This window comes from Nuphar pumila, chromosome 12, assembly GCF_984573655.1.
Source record: "Nuphar pumila chromosome 12, dmNupPumi1.hap1.1, whole genome shotgun sequence".
Lineage (NCBI taxonomy): Eukaryota > Viridiplantae > Streptophyta > Magnoliopsida > Nymphaeales > Nymphaeaceae > Nuphar > Nuphar pumila.
Genome location: NC_143260.1, coordinates 104,175,061 through 104,195,407, shown reverse-complemented (window position 1 = coordinate 104,195,407; position 20,347 = coordinate 104,175,061). Strand labels below are relative to the sequence as shown.

Genomic DNA, 20,347 nt, shown 5'->3' with positions numbered 1-20,347 from the left:
CGCTTCTGTTGAGGACAATGACACTTTGTGATGCTTCTTGCATCTCCAAGAAATCATGAAGTCACCTAAGAAAACACAAAAACCAGTAGTTAAGACTCTATCATTGGGATTTTCTCCCCAATCAGCATCAGTATAAGCAATTAAATCAAGAGATGATGAAGAAGAAAGAAAAACTCCCTTAGTTATGGTGTCTTTAATGTATTTGACTATTCTTAAGACTGCACTCATGTGCACAGTTGTAGGTGCATGTTGAAACTGACGGAGTGAACTGCATGAGCTATATCTGGCCGAGTGATGGATAAGTATGTCAGAGACCCAACAAGTTGACGGTAGGGAGTAGGATTCTCGAGAAGTGTTTCATCTTCCAACCTTAACTTTGCATTGATAACCTCAGGGGTTTCTGTCTTCTTATCATCCAAAATTCCAGACTTGGAACAAATGTCAGCAACAAGTTTCATCTGAGAGAGAATATACCCTCGGGGAGAGTATGTTACTTCAATACCTAAAAAATATCTTAAGAAACCAAGGTCAGACATGTCAAAATTTTCTTTTAAAACTTTCTTAATATCATGGATTCCTTGCTCATCACATCCAGTGATGATCATATCATCAACATACAGTAGTAAAATAACTACTGAAGTCCCTACACTTTTCACAAACAACGCAGTGTCAGTATAACATGAACGAAAATTTAAGCTAGTCATTACATTGTTAAATCTGTCATGCCAAGCCTTTGGAGCTTGCTTTAAACCATACAGTGCCTTTTTAAGTTTGAGAATTTTATTTTCACCAATAGATACTCTTGGTGGAGGATCCATATAAACCTCTTCGCTTAACTCACCATTAAGAAATGCGTTTTTAACATCTAATTGGTAGATAGGCCAGTTTTTAACAGATGCAACCGCAATAAGAGTCTTAACACTAGTCATTCTAGCTACGGGAGCGAATGTTTCTTCATAGTCTATACCGTATTCTTGAGCATATCCTTTGGCTACCAACCTAACTTTATAGCGTTCTAATGACCCATCACTTTTAGTTTTAATTTTGAAGACCCATCTACATCCAATAGATTTCTTTCCAGTGGGTAATGAGGTTATTTCCCAAGTTTTAGCCTTTTCAAGGGCAGTAAGTTCTAGTTTCATGGCTTCAACCCACTAAGGAATGTTTTTTGCTTCATTATAGTGTGACGGTTCATGATAAGAGTGTAATGCAATTAGACATGCCCTATACTTAGGTGTTAGGGACTCATAGGAAACAAACCTATTAGGAGGATTGGAGATTCGGCTGGATCTCCTTAAAGAGGTTTCTTCTATGTTGGAATCCTGAGAATATTTTTCTAGAGCACTTATGGGAACTTGTTGACCACGCCTAACATAGGTTTGAATTGACCTATTTTCAAAATCATTACTTTCATTTTCAATATTATTAAGAGGAATATCCTCTAAATCATTAGAAACTTCCTCTTCGTGAGGAGTCACATCTTCTTGAGAGAGAAGATCAAATAAGAAAGCATATTCGCTTTCATCAATATCGTTATTTTTCTCAAAGTTGTTTTCATTTTCTAAAAAAGTAACGTCTTTGGATACATATAGTTTGTTGCTTTTTAGGTCGAAGCATCTAAAACCTTTTTTATTTTCTCCGTATCCTAAAAACACACATTCAATAGCTTTAGGAGATAACTTATCTCTTTTATGTGTAAGGACAAAACATTTACACCCAAAAATTCTTAATCTATTGAAATCGGGTATTCTTTCAAATAGTTTTTCATATGGAGATATATTTTGTTTTTCATTCTATTTATCAAATAGGTGGAAGTTAAGGCGGCTTCGGCCCAATAACACTTTGGAATTTCTTTGGAAATGAGAAGAGTCCTAGTGGTTTCCAAAATGTGTCTATGCTTTCTTTCAGCTAGACCGTTTTGTTGAGGAGTCCTAGGACATGACCTTTGATGACAAATGCCATTTGTTTCTAAATATTCTTGAAATTCATTTGATAGATATTCTCCACCGGATACGGATCGAAGAGTGGAGATATTACTTGAAAATTGATTTTTGACAATCATATGAAATTTTTTGAAGAAATTAAAGACTTCGGATTTTAGATTAAGAAAATAGATCCACACATATCGAGTGTAGTCATTAATGAAAGTAACATAATACGAGTATCCTCCTTTTGATATGACCGGAGAAGGACCCCAAACATCCGAATGGACTAATTCAAAAGGTCTTTTGGACACAAATGTTCTATTTGGAAAAGGAGTGGATTTCATTTTTCCAAAAATACAATTCTTGCAAACAAAATGTTTCTCATTACAAAATTTATTTCCAAAGGGAAAGGAGTACATTTTTTAGAAACTTGGATGTCCAAGTCTTTGATGCCAAGTTTCAATATTTTTATCTTGGACATGATTACAAAATGAGTTAGTGGGAAGTTTCAAGTTGTTCATATAGTAGAGATCTCCCCTCCTATGGCCTTGCCCAATCCGCTTCCCGGACTGGAGATCCTGTATAGAGCAATCATTGGTTGAGAAGGAGATTTCACATCCATGATCACATATTTAAGAGACAGACAAGAGGTTTAAATTAAGTTGAGGTACCACCCTTACGTTTGACACAAAGAAATCTTTTGAAAAGTCTAAAGTTCCAAAACTTTTAACTTGTAAAGATGTACCATCGGCGGTGGAAACAAAAGAATTTTTGGAGTTGTTACATAAATTGGATAGTCCATTTTCAATAGGGGTCATATGAAAGGATGCTCCAGAATCAAGAATCCAAGAAGACATACCTGAAGGAGAAGAAGAGGCAATGGAGGCTCTCGAAGTTGATGGCGATTTGAGTAGAATTTGAAGTGCTTCGGATAGTTGAGCAAGGGAAAAGGACTCCTTCCCTTTCATTGGCTCCTCCTTCTTTTGTGTGGTTTCTTCAATAATTGCAACCTTACCTTTTGGAGGTTCATTTATCTTAGGACAATTAGGTCTTATATGACCCGGTTCTTGGCAATGATGGCAAATGGCTTTCCTATAATTGCCATTATAGTTATTTTGTCTCCCAAAGTGTGGAGTCTTATAAGCTTTCATATGATTGTCGGGTTTAGACACGGCTAGAACTTCATCTCCTCCTTTAATCATGCCAAGACGCGTTTCTTCTTGGCATATTTCGGCTATGGCATCTTCCAATGGAAGAGGTTTAGATCTATGAAGAAGGGAGGATCTAACTTGTTCATATTCGGGCCTAAGCCCATGTAAAAATTGAAAAAAGTTTTCTTTTTTCATTTGTTCTCTTTTCATTTTCACATCTTCACTAGACACCCATTTTGGTTCTAGTAGGGATAGCTCATCCCATAAAGGACCAAGAGTGCTATAGTAATCTCTTACACTCATTTTACCTTGCTTAATGGTACGAATTTTTTCTTGGAGAAAGAATTGACGAGCAAGGTCCTTTTGAGTATACATACCTTTCATAAATAACCATGCTTTATTTGCTAGGCGGAATTTAGCAATGTTGGCGCAATTTTTGATCTCCACATTGTTCATAAACCATGCAAGAATTTTTGCATGCTTACTTTCCCAATCTTCGACCTCAGATTGGTGATCTTCAACAGCCTTCATGCGAGCATTTCCTTCTAGAGCTTTTTCTTTATCACCATCCATCTTTGTAAGTTGAAGTTGAGGTTTCCTAATGGTGCCCATAACATATCCCCAAAGCTTTTTACCCTTGAGGTTGTTCTCCGTGGCGGCGGCCCACATCATGTAGTTGGTACCATTAAGCTTGAAGGAAAAATCAATCTTTTGTTCTCCTTCCATCATAGACTCAAGAATGGAGGACAAACCAAAAGCGAGAGAAAAAAGGTATAACTAGTCAACTAGCTATAAGAATCAAGAGCATAACCAAGGCTCTGATATTATGTAAAGAAATATGCGGAAAAGATATATATGTCCTACAATGGACATTCACACATAGAAACCAAAGAACAAGTCCAAAAGAGGACATACACAAAAGCCAACAATGGCTTGAAAGCATAAAATCTTATAAAGGCACAAGAAGGCTTGAAGAAGCCACACATACAAAGGGGGGAGACCCCACTTATTTATAGGCAAGAGAGGAGTGAGAGAGAGTTAGAGAAGGGAGAGAGAGAGGCACCATTGGGAGTCCCAACAAGGTGTCATTGGGCTCCCAACGGTCACAATTGTGACCGTTGGGGGCCCAACGACTCTTTGTTGGGACCCCCAATGAGTGTGCATTTAATGCACAAAAAATAAAAAATAAAAAAAATAAATAAAAAAAAGGAAAAAGAAAAGAAAAGGGGAAAAAAGGTAAAAAAGACTACAATGCCCCTATTGGGCTGATTTACAGAAATACCCCTTATCGGGTATGTGGATGAATATTTATATATATATATATATATATATATATATATATATATATATATATATATATATATTGATTACATGTATTTTAACAAATGCCTCCAATAATGAAGGGCTTGTACGACGGCATAAAACTCAACATCATAAGTGGAATACTAGCACCTGGCTTGAGTCAGCTTCTCGCTAAAGAAGGCCACAGGTCGGCGGTTCTGACTCAAGACAGCGTCAATTCCCACTTTAGAGGCATCGCACTCGACCTCAAAGACTGCATTGAAATCAGGGAGAGCCAAGACAGGGGCACTAGTCATTCTCTCTTTGATGATCGTAAAGGCTTTTCCCGCGGTAGGCGTCCAATGGAAACTAGTACCTTTTAGGCATTCTGTGATAGGGGCCATGAGGGTACTGAAATTTCACACAAAACGACGATAGAAAGTGGCTAACCCGTGGAAACTACGAACCTCTCCGATAGTCGTTGGGGTAGGCCAGTCTACGATCGCATGGACTTTCGCAGGATCTGCTTTAACTCCATCAGAAGACACTATAAAACCTAGGAACACGACACTTGACGTCATGAACTCACACTTTTTTGCATTGACATACAATTTTTCTCTCCTCAAAATCTCTAAGACCTGACGCAGGTGGCTCAAATGATCTGACAAAGACGAACTATAAATCAAAATATCATCAAAATAGACAACAACAAACTTTCCGATACACGGACGCAACACTTGGGTCATCATATTCATGAAAGTACTTGGGGCATTAGATAACCCAAAGGGCATGACTAACCACTCATACAACCCATCACGTGTCTTGAATGTCGTCTTCCACTCATCCCATTCCCGGATACGAATCTGGTGATACCCACTTTTCAAATCTATTTTGGAGAAAATGGAGGCACCGGACAACATATCAAACATATCGTCCAAGCGAGGGCTGGGAAAACGGTATTTGACCGTGATGCGATTGATCGCACGACTGTCAACGCACATGCGTATGGACCCATCTTTCTTAGGGGTGAGTAAGGCGGGTACTGCGCAAGGGCTCACACTCTCACAAATAAAACCCTTTTGCAGTAACTCCTGAACCTGCCTCAGCAACTCAGCATGCTCAGAGGGGTTCATGCGATATGCGGGGAGGTTGAGAAGACTCGATCCCGGCACAAAATCAATGGCGTGCTGGACCACTCTCATCGAAGGCAACCCATTAGGCAGGTCATCTGGCATAATGTTGCGAAACTCCTCAATCAGAGGGGCAACGTCCGCGGGAACGGACAGAGACGTACTCATCGACGGTTTAGCCATCAGGGCATAGCAATAGCCATCTTCTTGACAATGGTTCACGAAAGATCGGTAAGAGAGGCCCGTGAGCCTGGGGACTCGCTCAGGTTTATCCACAGTGGGAAAACTGGTCTCCTTGATAGGGAGAAGGACTATCTTATGACCGTTAAAGATAAAAGAGTAGGTGTTCTTGCGGCCATCGTGAGTTGTCTTGCGATCAAACTACCAGGGACGTCCCAAAAGGATGTGGCACGCGTGCATAGGGGCTACATCACACCACACTTTATCGTGGTAGTGTTCCCCCATGGAAAATCGGACTAAACACCGCTGGGTGATGGGGACCTCGTTCCCCTTCTTGAACCAAGCCATCTTATAGGGTTGGGACAGTTTCTCGGTGTTGAGTTTCAAGGTAGACACGACGCTCTCAGACACCATGTTCTCGCATGCCCCGGTATCAATGATAACATCACACGCGTGACCCTCACAATTGCACCGGGTCCTAAAAATGTTATTCCTCAACCATTTCGATGGGGCCAATTCCCGAGGTGCGGTTAACACGTGATGGATGGACAACAAATTTTTGAAGTTACCGTCGAACTCTATGACTTCCCTCTCATCCTCGTCATCAACCAATGACTCACTCTCGGTCTCAGATGCTGACTCCACAATACCTTCAACAAGATGAGTGTTCTTGCTCGCAGTTGGACACTTAGACGCGACATGTCCTAACTCCTGACACCTAAAACAACGAATGGTCGACTCACTAGGTTTGGCTTTGGACCGGGTATGGAAGGCTGGTCCTGACTGGTCAGGTTTGCCAAAGTCTGCTCTAGGCTTTGAGTCACTAGGGGAGCTTGCTCCCCTGGTTGGGAAACTCGACTTAGGTCGACTGGATGGTTCACTACGGGAGGTCCTATATTCCTGCCTCCTTTTCAACTTTTCCTCGACATTCATGGCATAACCGCTTGCCTGATCCAATGTCTCAACTGTGATACAACTAAAATCATCAGAAATAGCAGGACGAAGACCAGAAATGTACCTCGTGACCTGCTGGCGGGCAGTTTCCGCAACCTGCACACGTAGGGAAAGACGATGGAACTCAGCAGTGTATTCCGTCACATTTCGGGTGCCTTGACGCAGGGTCAGGTACTCTTTGTAGGCTCTCTCGGCGTGATCTGAAGGCACGAATTTTGACTGCATTAATCTCTGCATCTCTTCTCACGATTGTACGCGCTCTAGTCTCTGCCGCTCTCTCAACAGCTACAGCTCTACCCACCATGTTTGTGCTAGGCCTCTCAACCGAGTAGACGCTAGAGAGACACGACGGTGTTCAGCGACGGTGTGATAATCGAAGAAGAACTGCACGGCATAAGACCAGTCGAAGAACTGCTCCGCGTCGAATCGCCCCGCAAACTCCAGAAGATCTAGCTTCACTCCGTAAGTGGAGAGGTGCTCTCTGTTGTCGAGGCTCCACCATTCCTGCAGGATACTCGTTCCAGAAAGCGTCGTAGTCCCATATTGCTTCATCGCCCTCTATGCGATATTGCTCGCATGGATGCTGGTGCTGACAAACTCCACTGATGGGTGGTTGGCGCTCAGGTCGCGCTGCTCCCTGTTGATTCTGCCTCGGTCTGGCTTGCCCGTGGACGGGAGCCATCTACGGCCGACGTTGGGGCACCAGGATGACGGGAGGTCTAGGGTAAGGTGGGTGGGTCTGGTGGCTCTCGGGTTCTAAATGGGTAGGAGAAGGGTAATACGGGTTTGGGTTATGACAGTGTTGTCAGATAGGGTGAGGTATCGGGTTTTGGATCGGTAACGGGTTAATGGGTTGGTTGGAGTTCGGGTATCAGGTTGGGTTGGGATAGGACTGAGATGAGTCGCCCGACTGGATATGGGTCAGGCCTAATCCTAAACTATTCGTCAGACCCAGATTTGGATAGGTTGGATCGTGGATCGAGTTGTGGGGGTAAAAGGCTTGGTTTGAACTCGATCCACGATCCATATGATGATGGGTCTGGTTTTGACCCGACTCAAAATCTAGCTGGAGCTCCGTCCGGGTCCGATACAAGTTTGGGTCGCGATAGGATCCATTTTGGGGTTCAAAGATAACGGGTTGGGCCGGATTCGTAGTGAACTGCGAACCGAACCCAACCGGGTAGGCTGGGTATGGGGTTGTTGGACCCAGACCCGTTCCCAAAAACTCAAAGGGTGGTCCTCGGTAACCGGGTCCGGACCCATTTAATAAAGGTTCTTGACCAGACCCTAAGGGGTCTGGATTGCTCCACAGGGGATCAATCCCCTTGGCCCGAGAATGGACTGTGATCGTGCCCCCACGCGCAGGCGCTGGGAGGGTCGACAGACCCATCCCGGCCCGAGCTGCTGCTGGCTGATCTGGCATCATGTTCGGGCCACACAGGCCGTGATGGGCCTGCAGCCCCTGTTGAGTGGGCTGCATAGTCAGGCCAATGACGGGGAGAGTTCCAATAGAACTCGGGGTCGACTGTGTTGCGGTCGCGCCAGGGTTCGGCAACGGCGTACCTTGCTGGGGCATCTCCCGATTGGTAGCTTTGCGCAGATCACCTTCAACGCCCTCTGACAACACGACAGGATGGTGGTCCATTCGGGTTGGGCCAATCGCAGCAGTCGTGACGATGCCGACTACACAGTCGCCCACAGTGGTACCCACCTCTTGGGTTGGCGTCGGGAGCGACCCCGCTGACGATATGACGGCAACGAGCCGATTGTCCATTCCATCCAACCTTTTTGAGATTTCGGCTACTTCTTTATTCATGCGGAGCATGTTTTCTTGCATTTTCGTCATCATTTCCATCATACGCATCATGGGATCGTCGGTACCGATCTCCTCCCGTTCCTTGTTGTGTGCCGGATCGTCCCTCGCCTCTTGAGCCATGCTGCTGCCGAAGGAGGATGTCGTTGCTCTGATACTACTTTGATGCAGCCTTCACGCATTTTGCCGGAGGTAGTGAAGGCACAACCATGTGATGCAGTCTTCAGCCCTCACGTTTGCAGATGGTGGTTGCGAAAGGTAATACCCACACGATTGTGCACTGAACAGACTGGAGTAACAATGCCCAACCACGACGGCGAGGCTGGATTCCTTTTATTTCAATCTCAATAACAATGAACAAAGTACTTAATAAAATGAAAGGTAAAGACAAATATTGACGGTAACAGGGAAACAAAGAAAATAATTGGAAAAAAAAAGGAATGCTACTCAAAAGAAACTGCAATTATTCCTCAATACCCAAAACTGCCTCACGCAACCCTAGACAGGGTTTTTAAAGCTGATCACCGAATCCAGATCTTGGGTCCGGATCCGGACCCGAGACCGTTTCAATTTGGAACCGGGTCTTCCCTCTTCTGGAATAGGTGCGTATTACATCCCTGCATCGGGTCCCCTCACCTGTGATCGGATCCTGCTGTTGGATCCGATCGTCTATTCCTTGTGATGGGTCGGGTTCCCTGGCCATGCCAGGGTCACGCGGTTCAACTTGCTCTGCATCAGTTCAAATCAAGGAAAACCCTGACAATCGGGAAATACAAATTAATAATTCAGCAACCCACTCAGACTCGGTCTTACCTTGGAGAGGGTAGGTGGTACACAACTCTGGGGATGAGTGTTTTCATGCTTCGAGTGGCAATGGCTCGATGGTCCCCAGTCCTCAGAGTCAGGGGACCCGTACTACCAATTTGTCCTAGGTGGTAGCTTCATGTTCTTCTGCAGAAGTTAGGGATACATCCTGTTTGTTAGTGACCTTTGGGAGGTTCTCTCGGTTATTCAACCGTTCCTTTAAGATTTCAGTTTCAGTTAGAACGTTCGGGTTAATAAAACACCAATGCATAATAAACCCCCGAATATTTTCTTCTGTTACAGTTACTTTGGCCTGCGTGTACCCGCAAGATAATTCAAGAGAAACATTAAATTGAGTATATTGTGTATACTAGTTAGACAAAGGATTGTAAGCCTTGCACTTTCACATGTCATTAGTTGTTTACAACATGCGATTAGTTAACTAAGTATAAGATGAATTCTTTAAACCTGTGATTATTGATTCGATCATGTTATTGTTCATGTATGCTAGTTAGAGACTTATAATTGTGAGATGTGTTAAATTAGTTTCATGTTATTTATTTTCGTTTAATATCATGTTTTACTGCTTATATTTAATCAAACACATTGCATACTTGTTACATAGTATATCTGCAAAATCATAGTATTCCCTACGTAGACTGGTTGTAGTCTGACACAATTTATTTTACTATTTTTCAGAAGAAGAGTAAAAGATCAAGAGCGGTTACGGGACGGTGTGCGGACCAAGATATATGATCTATTGTGTTCCCGACATGTCAAAATTTATTTATGTTATTTAGTTATTTCAAACTCTGATCTTATGTTTCAAACGGTTATTAGTAATGAAATGAATGGTAATTGCTTTGAGGATTCCTGTGACGCGCCTGAAATGCTTAGCTTGTTTAAATTTGAATATTTCTGCTGCCTTTAAAAAAAAACTTCAAAAATTTGGGTTAAATTTCGGGGTGTTACATTTAGAATTAACCAAAAAATGCATCAACAAAAAAAGAATAGGTCCTTCTATTAGCCAAAGAAGTTCAACCCCCAATATTGAGAAAACAACACTAAGGAAAATTACCTAGGCCTGTCCCCAAGAATTATTTTTCTTTAAGTTCATTCACAAAGTCAAGATATACTCTTTTTTTTGGATAATAAGTCAAGATATATTCTTAAGAGCATAAACAGACCTCTGTTTTCATAAGCATGCCACTCAAAGTTCAAGAAAACAACTTGAGCAAGTTTTTCTTAATCCCCTTTGCAAACTGAAAACGGTCAAAAGCTGCAGAAAGATGCACAAACCCAGGGGTAGAACTAAAAAATTATGCCCAATGGACCTGGAATATAACACATAGGAAAAAGGATCCCTAAGAGACATATATTGCAAAATGAACGCCTTTTTAGGTCCAAAATATATCAGATTTCGACAATCTTCCTACATATATTCATACAAAAGGACAAAAACAGCTACTCAAAGACATCTCTGAACTATGTCACCAAATCTGAATAACAAGGATAGTGCAAGTGACAATTTTGACACAACACTAAGCACAACAAACTCATAGATAGCAGACAACCTTTTCTGAGCATTAACAAGCACAACAAAAATCTCTCGGAAAAATATCCACTAGCAGTAAAACTTTCTCTCTCTCACACACACACACATGCACGCACATATGCATGTGTCTGCATGTATGCACTATGTACCAATGCAGGTATATTGTCATTTAGGCATCAATATTATCAAGTATATGCTTATTGGATGTTGATGTAGCTCCCAATTCATACACTATGATAAAAACTGGGTACCTTAGCTTGAGCTTGTCAACCAATGCAATTGCAATATATCTTCCTGAAAGTAGCATCATGGAGATTTCTTCACCACTGATGGACCTGCACTGTAACACAAAATATTTGTAGAACTATATCCAGTTTTAAGATACAAGTGGGCCAGCTCATTGACAAAGAACAGCAATCACTGCTTAAGTAACACACAACTGGAAGTAACAGTGAAATGTATAAATGAAATCTACCAACAAATTCATGGAACTATAAGAAGTTCAGCGGATAATTAGGCTATATTGATGATAATTAGACAACCATTGCAACTAGATCCCTATTAATAGATGACCACATAATGTAATAAAACATCTAAGTAGAAGGTCTAGGGGTAAAAAATTGTGAACATAATAGCTACTGTAGCAGGATTCACCCCAACTTGATCACAGCTGTTCTTTTACAAGAAACAACATGTGCTTTTGATCCAAATTAATGTTGGCATATTGTTTTCAACATTTACCATTAGAATAATTATCATAAATGCAATATTTTCTTCCTATTTCACACAAGTATCAACAAACGGACTATAGATACCTGTATGCTGATTCCGGCTTGCATTGCATTTTTAAAAAGTCTATCCACACGACTTGTATCATCTGGCAATTGCTCCTGCATATTCAAAAGTAACAGCAAATAATGCTATCAACAGCATGGTATTTATATGGCTGTCCAAAATAGGCTTATGTTTAAAAAAAAAAACTAGTTACCATTTAATAATAAGCGGTATACAACCATAGATACATCAGAATAACTCAATTCCAAGCCATCAATAATCAAGATGGGAGGCAAGAAGGAACCAATCATTAATGGAAGAAATTCCTTTCTTCTTTTCAAAGCAATGGAACTGGTAATTAACTACATGTGTTTCCCAAATACCATTTTGTAAGTGGCATATGTGATTTGGAAAGGAATGCGACTCTGACTTTCTTCTAATCATACACCAGGCTACACAATGTTAAATCGTGTAAATTGATTACTTAACAAAATGAAGCGCTTTAATCAATTGCCACATGATGCATTGTTGCAATGCAGAATTACTTTACTATGATACTATTGTGTGGCAGAGGAGTTTGACGACGGGCCATTAGGCACCTATTCATATTTGAAACCATGACCTATTCATACTTGAAACCATGCTTTTGTACTTGCCTGTTTCTTTGATAGATTTCTTGTTCTTTACTTCAAAGGAGAACGAGACTCATTATCTGAATGATGCGAGAGAAAATAAATCCAGTTAACAAATTTGAGATGAAGTGCTGGCATCTGCTCCGCTAACTACTGCATTTTCCTGCTACTAGTACCCACACCTCAAGCTCATTCTCAAGTGCACATTTCAATACTTTTTCATTGACACGTGCTTATATGCAGCCGCACAGTATAAAGCAATATGACCCTGCACCTGACTGATTGCCTACATAATTGAGGGCAGGAATAGTGTTGAGAGGAACCTGTTGCATGCCCATGGCAATAGTTGAGGTTAGGGTTCAGACTTCATATGTTATTTGTTTTCCATTTTCAGCATTTCTTAATGCTGGTGAGGCCATCAGATATCAAACGTCTTGTCATTCATGCAGGAAAATATTGACCGATGATTGAATTCCTCCATGCTGTTTTCATAAAGGTGCTTGAAGCCTATAAAATGCTTTTCGCATTATCAATTCCTTAGACAGTCATAGTTACAAATGGTGCCAAGAGAAACTCCCTTAGTTGCTCTAGGGAGAGCTTAAATTTGGACCACCGAACTCTTGCTGCATGTCTGGCTTTTTTTAAATGTTGGCAAAGCAAGAAACTGCTGTGCATCTTACCATCCATTCAGGCAACGCAAGTACCTTTGCATGTAGTCACCAAATACCATTCAGTTTATCATATTTTAAAAGGATTGTTTTTAAGTGAAAGAAGCTAAAATATTTGGATAAATTAAAAAATAAATATTATCATGATATTTCCTCAAAAACATATTTTCATTAATTATATTTTTCAAATTTACAAATTGTATTCAGCATATCCTTGAATCCCAAGAAAAACTGCACTAAATTTTTCCCACGGGAAAAACTTGCAGATATTATTGCAGCTATGACACACATCAACAAATTACATGGCAAGGAATTATGCACAAATATAAAAACTTTTATTTAGGTCAAGAAAATAGCATATGCACATTAACTATATCATATGGATATGGCTGAGGATACGGGGATATGGCCATTTTATGAAGTTTTTAATATGGATTGTATATAAAGGAATACAGAACGGGAGTCAAAATGGAGTATCCATGTGACATAGCTCATTAATATGCTTAAAACCATGACAAAAGATGGAAGATTTTCTTGCCAGATGAAAAGTGCCAACATTAAGAAAAAAGGAAAAGGAAAGAAAAAAAATGACTTAATGGGATCCAATACCAGAATCATAACAACAAGCAAGGTGCATGAATGTTTGAGTGTGTCAAATATGTTTGATCTCAAGCAAAATTAATCAAGACTACAACATCTATGTAAGCACATGCAGGCAACTGAATATTCAGCATATTTTTTCGCAAAAGTTGGATAACAAAAAGAAGCCAATCTAGATGCACCAATAGAATAATATTTTACAGCTAAATGTAACAAGCACAATTGTAGGCTCTCTAAACATATACAAATTTTATTGGCTAAAACATCAGAAATCCACAGGGAAGCGAATGCTATAACAAATTTACTTGACCAATTATCAAGCTCTTGCAATGACTCTACACAAGCAGCATGATATGACAGTACAACCGGAAAAAAACATGATTTTGGTGCAAAAAGGAGTTAACAAGAAATTATATGTTGATAGAGTGCACCAAAAGTAGCATAATGCCCATTCATACATAAGTAATGTAACTAAGAACAATATTTTGAGAAATTGGCCATGGAAGTCATAAGAATTAAGCACAAGGCTTCCAAGACTCTCTATGAATGTCTTAACAGTCAAGTAGAAGTTTGGTCTGTCTCCCAAGTCCATCTTGAACCTCTGCATACATCTGTCCAGTGTACAATTTCAGCTCCAGTTCAGGATTGATCTGGAAGGCTCCCATCCAGTGTTCCACATCAATGGCAAGCCTTCCGGAATGAAGATTGAGTCTCATTCTGAGCCCATCATGAGTCCCAGTGACCATTTTCTGAGAAACCCACTGAGCCTAGTTTTAAAAGAATAAAAGTGATGAAAGCATGTGAACTTTAAAACTCACTTTGTAAAAGGTCTCCACAGCAAATTCTGGATTTGCACCAAGAGTCACAGTGAGGAAAAAAAATCTCACAGAAAATTTATGCAGTAAATGTGCCAGATCAACCGTCCAAATGCTGCCAACCAGAATAGTATTAGTTAGAAGCATGACCATTTTATTTAAAAAATGACCATAAGTATAAGAAAACAAACAATGTCTTAAGTTTGATCGCAAGGTAGAAGATACTAGACTGAAGAAGGGTGCAAACAAGTTAATTATTAAGTTCAACGACAGGTTAAAACAACAGTTGCACACCAAAATCCCTGACTAGTTCCATACTTTTCTATCTTCAGAATTTCAATATTTTTATGTTTTAATTACACGTGTCAACGTCATGTACAGGAACTATAATGATACAGATGGTGTTTTACTTGTTTTATTTGTAAATGAACCTATTCTCGATAACCTTCAATTAACACAGTATTCTAGCTGCCCATGAGGGCTCCACCCAACTGGTGAGAGAATATTCAGATTAATCCCAATCCATGCTAAGAGGAAAGAAAGAGTGGTAGTAGTTAATATTGTTTATGTCATCTACAACTTAATATTTCAAGTTAAACAAAAACTTAGATCAGGATTAACAGCCAGACATTGATTGGAATAGAACAAACTTATAAGAGGCTGATGAATACTCATCTTCCTGTTCTGGACAAAATGTTGCAGGCCGCCACCGCCACAAGTATAAAAAGTTCAAGGTGGAAAAGAATAATTTTTTTTATGTTGTGCAGCATCTTTTCTGTGAGGCATAACTATAACTACAAGAACTTTCTACTTCACATAATTCCATGAAGTGTGGCATGAACTTTTGCAAAGGGCTGACAAAATATGTGAGAAGGTAACCTCACAAACTTATTCTAAAATGAAATTCAGGAGAATGGTAATTTTTGTATAGAAATGATTCACACAGATAATGCAGACAAATAAAAAGACATGAAAAGAGACGGATGTGGCCATGGACAGCAACAATGCAAATTTTTTTATTTTTTTAACCTAAATTAATTTTTTTCTATGTTTCTAGTAGCACCAGACCTAAAGATATCATGACCTATAACAGGACATGCTTCAACAATTAGAAAAAAAATAGGAATCTCCATTGATGCAATAGCACAGATTTTCAAAGAAAGGCATAAGCAACAAACCAAAGACAAAATCACTAGCTCAAAGAAAGTAGAATACACCAAGCAACCAAACAATACAAAATACCAAATTGCTCGCCTGGAAATACTGCAGCATTTTTCATAGTTGCCAACCTAAATGTATAATGTGAATAGACAATATCTAAACAAAAACATCAAAGCAACATTAAATCAAATATTGGTTACCAAAGTTTTGAAAATACATCTAGAAACAGACAACAATCCACAAAACACTAAAACAGACACCAAAATAGGTTCCGTATGGCAAAGTACATGATGGCAATTTTCTTCTTGAACAAAAACCATGGCAGTATTCTAATTCTTTCACCAAGCAATCAAATATCAAATTTCTCAGAATGCAATGATCAAAAGGATACCTCGTCGTGCGGCACAACTCGGCCAAAGAATGAATGTCACAGTGTTCAATCCCGAGAGTTCTCAAAACCATCAAAACACAAGCAAGACCGCAATCCCAAGCACATAGCTGGCAAACGTGAGGCACCTTGGAGAATCCAAACAAAATGCAATATCCGAGCAAGATCAAAACATAGGAACTCACTTAGGAAACAATTGATGGGGAACAATCAACTCGAAGCAGAAACACAAAACAGGAGATGAACATGGGCAAGTGAATCACCTCAACGAAATGCGAACGACGTAAAACGGTTTCATAACCCAATTGAGGTAAATGAGATAACTTCATCGAGGCAAATTCTTCGGAGAAACAAGAACCTTCCATCCCGCCGTTATCCGAAAGATGGAATTTCCGACTCCTTTCCCCGCGCGCCATAACAGAATCGGCGGAGAACGCTTGCAGGAGGCCAAATTCATCCATGTCCGTAGAAAGACCACCGTCCTTTACGAAGCATGAAACGCAACTATTAACAACAAGAGGCGAAGAATAGGCCTGAAACAAAAGAACCCACATCGTAAATCGTCTTGGCAATCAAATTCTCGTCTAATCCCTCCCGAAACCCAAAAGAAAAATAATGGTCCTGAAACAAAGAACCCACTTTTTGGATCTTATTGGGCAATCAAATTCTCGTCTCAAAACAACAAAAAATCACCAATACGCTTGAAACAAAAGAACCCACTTGTTAAATCTTCTTGGGTAATCAAGTTCTCGTCTCAAACCAACAAAAAATCACCAATATGCTTGAACCAAAAGAACCCACTTGTTAAATCTTCTTGGGCAATCAAAATTCTCGTCTCTTCCGTCCTGAAACCAACAAAGAATCAGGCAAAACCCAACGAATGCGACTATTTTCTTATTCATTGCCCCAAAAAAACAAAAACAAAAAACATCAAAATTTTGAAAAAACTAGGCGGGTTGAAGGCTTAACAAGCAAATTTTCATATACCCATGAAAGAAAGAAAAAAACAAAAAAAGCAAGAAATCCTGAACAGAATTCAATTTCACCACAACCACAAAATTAAAAAAACCATGAAAAAAAGGATACCTCAAGCATTCGACTCACTTAGAAGCGAAGGACCCCAAAAAACGTAGTTTCAGAAGTTGGTTAGGAGACTTCCAGCCAGAGACGATCTCCGGAACCGACCATCTATAGTTTTTCGAACGTAGGTGCGAGCAGGACAAAATTCACCGATTGGGGACGAGCACGTTTTCGTCTGTCTCTATCCTGTAGGACCTACCGTTGGTTGGAGTTTTTGAACGTGAACGACTCTCCTTTGAGATAACTACTGTCAAAAAGGATTTCTTCTCGAAGATACCACATGGATACGAACATGGACGTGATACGACTCTACATGTTTTTTTTAACAATCCAAAGTGAAAACTCCTCCGTCACCTCCCATTGTACATTGGTTGACCTCGGTTGCTAAAATCCACGAGCACCCATCTTCCACGGGTGTCCAACCTGGGACATCTAGGTGACAATTCACAAGTCGTCCATACCAGATGAGTGGATCCGTTGTGGGCATCGAGAAATCTAGAAATGAATACTTGATAAGCAAGGTGCAAAAGATAATTGCTCCTTTTAATATTTGATATATAAATTTGTTTAAAATGTAAAAATTATTTTTCATAGATTTTTTTTATTTGAAAGGTTATAACAAATATTTTAATACATATTTTTTATAATTAAAAGAATATAAAACTATTTTAATATTTTTATAATTAAAGAGATTTCGGATGATCGGCAAGTACTATCATTTACAAAACCTTGTTATAGTTAACTTAGAAAGAAAACCCAACAGAAGGCTTGCAGTTGCTAATGTGCCAACAATGATAGTTCTGTATTGAAGTATCAATGGGGGCTCGGCCTGTCTGGCTGGAGCAGTTAGCGTACGTCACCTTGTGTTGGAATGTTGCAAGTTCGAATCCCAATAGTATAGTTGTATAACTGAAAATGGCCGGAGCAATTTTGATCGTTTAAATTTTTGGGTCGCTCGGCCATTTTTTTACTACTCATTGGCTGAAAAATAGCTAAAAAGGTGTCACCCATGCATGCAATACCTTCCTGACCATTTTCCGGCTGATAGGTGGCTGAAAATGGCCAAATTCTTATTTTCTTGTTTTTCTCTTTTTTTTTTTAATTTTCAACATTCCGGCGGCCAGGATAGTGCTGCCTTTGCAGGGTGATACCATTCTGCCATTTTTAGGTCACTGACTGGTAGAAAAATGGCTAGCCTGATCTTTTTTTAGGTTTTCATGCTCAAAAACCTGATTTGGTCACCCAAACCAGGTTTCCGAAAAACCAAGTTTTGAGGCAAAACCTGGTTTTCTCGTAACCATATTTTGCCCTTGTCATCCACACGGAGCCTTTGTAAATTAAAAAGTTTTGTGAAGCTGCATTTTGCAGGTTTATCACTAGTAAATACAAATGCTTTTGGACAGTGAATTTCAAATGAGTCCTTTTTTTTCTTTTCTTCCTTTTACTTTTTTATCTCCGTTTCATGACGTGAGGTTTGGTATTTGAATTGTGATGTGTGTTTGAAGCTATACCCAATAAAGTGGTCCAGCTGGTATTCATTGCAAACATATAATAACATCTATCAAATGCACCGTGATCATGTAAAACCCACCCGAAATAACATCCATCAAACTCACTGTGATCACGTAAAACCCACCCGACTGTGTCTGGTGGAGAAGATAATCTTAAAAAAAAAAGGAAATGAGATTGGGAAAAACGGTTCAGGAAAATTGAGGAATCGCTTTCCTCTCTTGTCTGCCGAGAGACGAGGATAAACCTCACCTCATTATCGAGAGGGTAAGGCTTATTCTCACCCACCGTGAGGGCTCTATAAACGGTGAACCTCTCTGCCTCACCATACAGTGAGAGAGGAAGATTTGTGGACAAAGAGAGTATGAGAGAGCGATTGAGAGAGAGCCATCACCACCAGAGCATCGCCGCTAGGAGAGGTAAACCCTCCCCCTTTTCCGTTATTCTTTTGTTTAAGAGAGAGACCGACATCCATGGCGGACGACATGTCCATTAAGAGAAGGCTGGCAGCTGCCGGCATCGTTGCTGAGAGAGAGAGAGAGAGAGAGAGAGAGAGGAGGGGAGGAACCCAACAACCGAAGGTTGTCGGCAACCTCGACTCTTCAGCTGAGTGAGTCAGTAGAGCCGACTTGGTTTGGGGGTAAACCAGACTGAGTCGGGTCTATCGAAACTTAGTTGGGTCACTCTCGGTGAGACCTAAACCGAACCAGATCAAAAAAAAAATGTTTTGATCGATCGAACCGGTATGAGCTGAATCAGACTGAGTCGGTCTGACCAAACCGGTTTGGGTGTGAACCTAGACTGGGTCAGGTCTGACTAAGATCGACTCGGTCTGGGTTCAGTCCAAACTGAGTTTGGTCAATATGCTTTTGAGCTCATCTTGGTTGATCAAATCGATCTGGACTAAACCAGACCGAGTCGAATTGACCGAACCGGTCTGGTGTGAACCCAGACTGGGATGACTCTAACAAAGTCTTGGTTCCTTATTTGGGTGTTGATCTAACTGGACCCAGACTGGGTTTGGGTTCAGTTCGATCCATTTGATCAGGACCAATCCAAGTTGAACCAGATCCAGACTAAACCAAACAGAATTGGGTCTGGATCAGTCTTGGATTCATATCAGAACTAGATCTAGATCCAGTTTGAGAGTAGTGAGATCAATTCTAGATGCAGAATGTAACTTGATCTGCATCCAATTCATAACTAAATGGATCAATTCTTGATCCAAGTCAGAACTGGGTCTGGATCTAGTCAAACAGTTTTGGATCTAGATCAAAACTGAGTTTGGATCCAGTCTGTGATTAGCTTGAATTAGTTCTAGTTCATGATTGGATCCAATCCAGTCTGCTTTAGGCTGGATCAATTTTGGTTCCTGATTGGGACAGAACTGATGTAACGCCCCCAAAATCCTGAACTTTTAACTTTTTAGAAAAAAATTTGAAGCCTTGAATTCATTCCTTTATCAGAGTTTAAAATAGCAGTTTAGCAAAAAAAAAGTGTTTGAAATAACAAGTCAATGGACCTTGAGAGCATTACAGGTGAACCTCTTCCATTACATAACGGATTTGTAACTTTGTACGTTCATTGAAACCAAATAGATTCAAAATGAGGGTTTAAAGTTTATACGAAAAGTAGAATTTCAAATAAACCCTTTTACCAAATTACAAAAGATGTCCTCAAGAGCAAAACGTTAGGAAAAAAGTTTCAACTTAATATCATCACGTCATCATGCCATCGCTTGTCGTACCAACTTAATCATCACCTGTACCCATAAAATAGGGTCAGATTGATAAAAATCTAGTAGCTGCATAGATATAATAATTCAGAATGAGACTAACACATGCGTAGTTTTATTTGTGATATGCAGTTCAAAATAAGAAAAAATGAGCATGCTAATCTTGTTTATGTATCATTCCAATTTTATCAG

The 20,347-nt window shown here is 40.1% G+C and overlaps 1 protein-coding gene across 5 annotated transcripts in view; it reads right to left on the bottom strand.

Moving 5' to 3' along the window:
* The window catches only part of LOC149821428 (guanylyl cyclase 1-like), a 145,338-nt gene extending 128,322 nt beyond the window's left edge, over positions 1–17,016 (bottom strand). For 3 of the 5 annotated variants that reach the window (XM_089982470.1, XM_089982474.1, XM_089982471.1), the window contains exons 1-6: positions 16,918–16,995; positions 16,095–16,364; positions 15,835–15,959; positions 14,286–14,397; positions 11,609–11,683; positions 11,045–11,133 (exon numbers count right to left, since the gene is read on the bottom strand). In XM_089982470.1, coding sequence (XP_089838596.1) covers positions 11,045–11,133; positions 11,609–11,683; positions 14,286–14,397; positions 15,835–15,959; positions 16,095–16,364; positions 16,918–16,926 — 680 coding nt within the window. In that variant the 5' untranslated portion in view covers positions 16,927–16,995. Of the gene's footprint in view, positions 1–11,044; positions 11,134–11,608; positions 11,684–14,285; positions 14,398–15,834; positions 15,960–16,094; positions 16,365–16,551; positions 16,677–16,917 lie in introns of all 5 variants that reach the window. The other 2 variants (XM_089982472.1, XM_089982473.1) reach the window with 2 other exon arrangements.
* Positions 17,017–20,347: the final 3,331 nt, after the last annotated feature.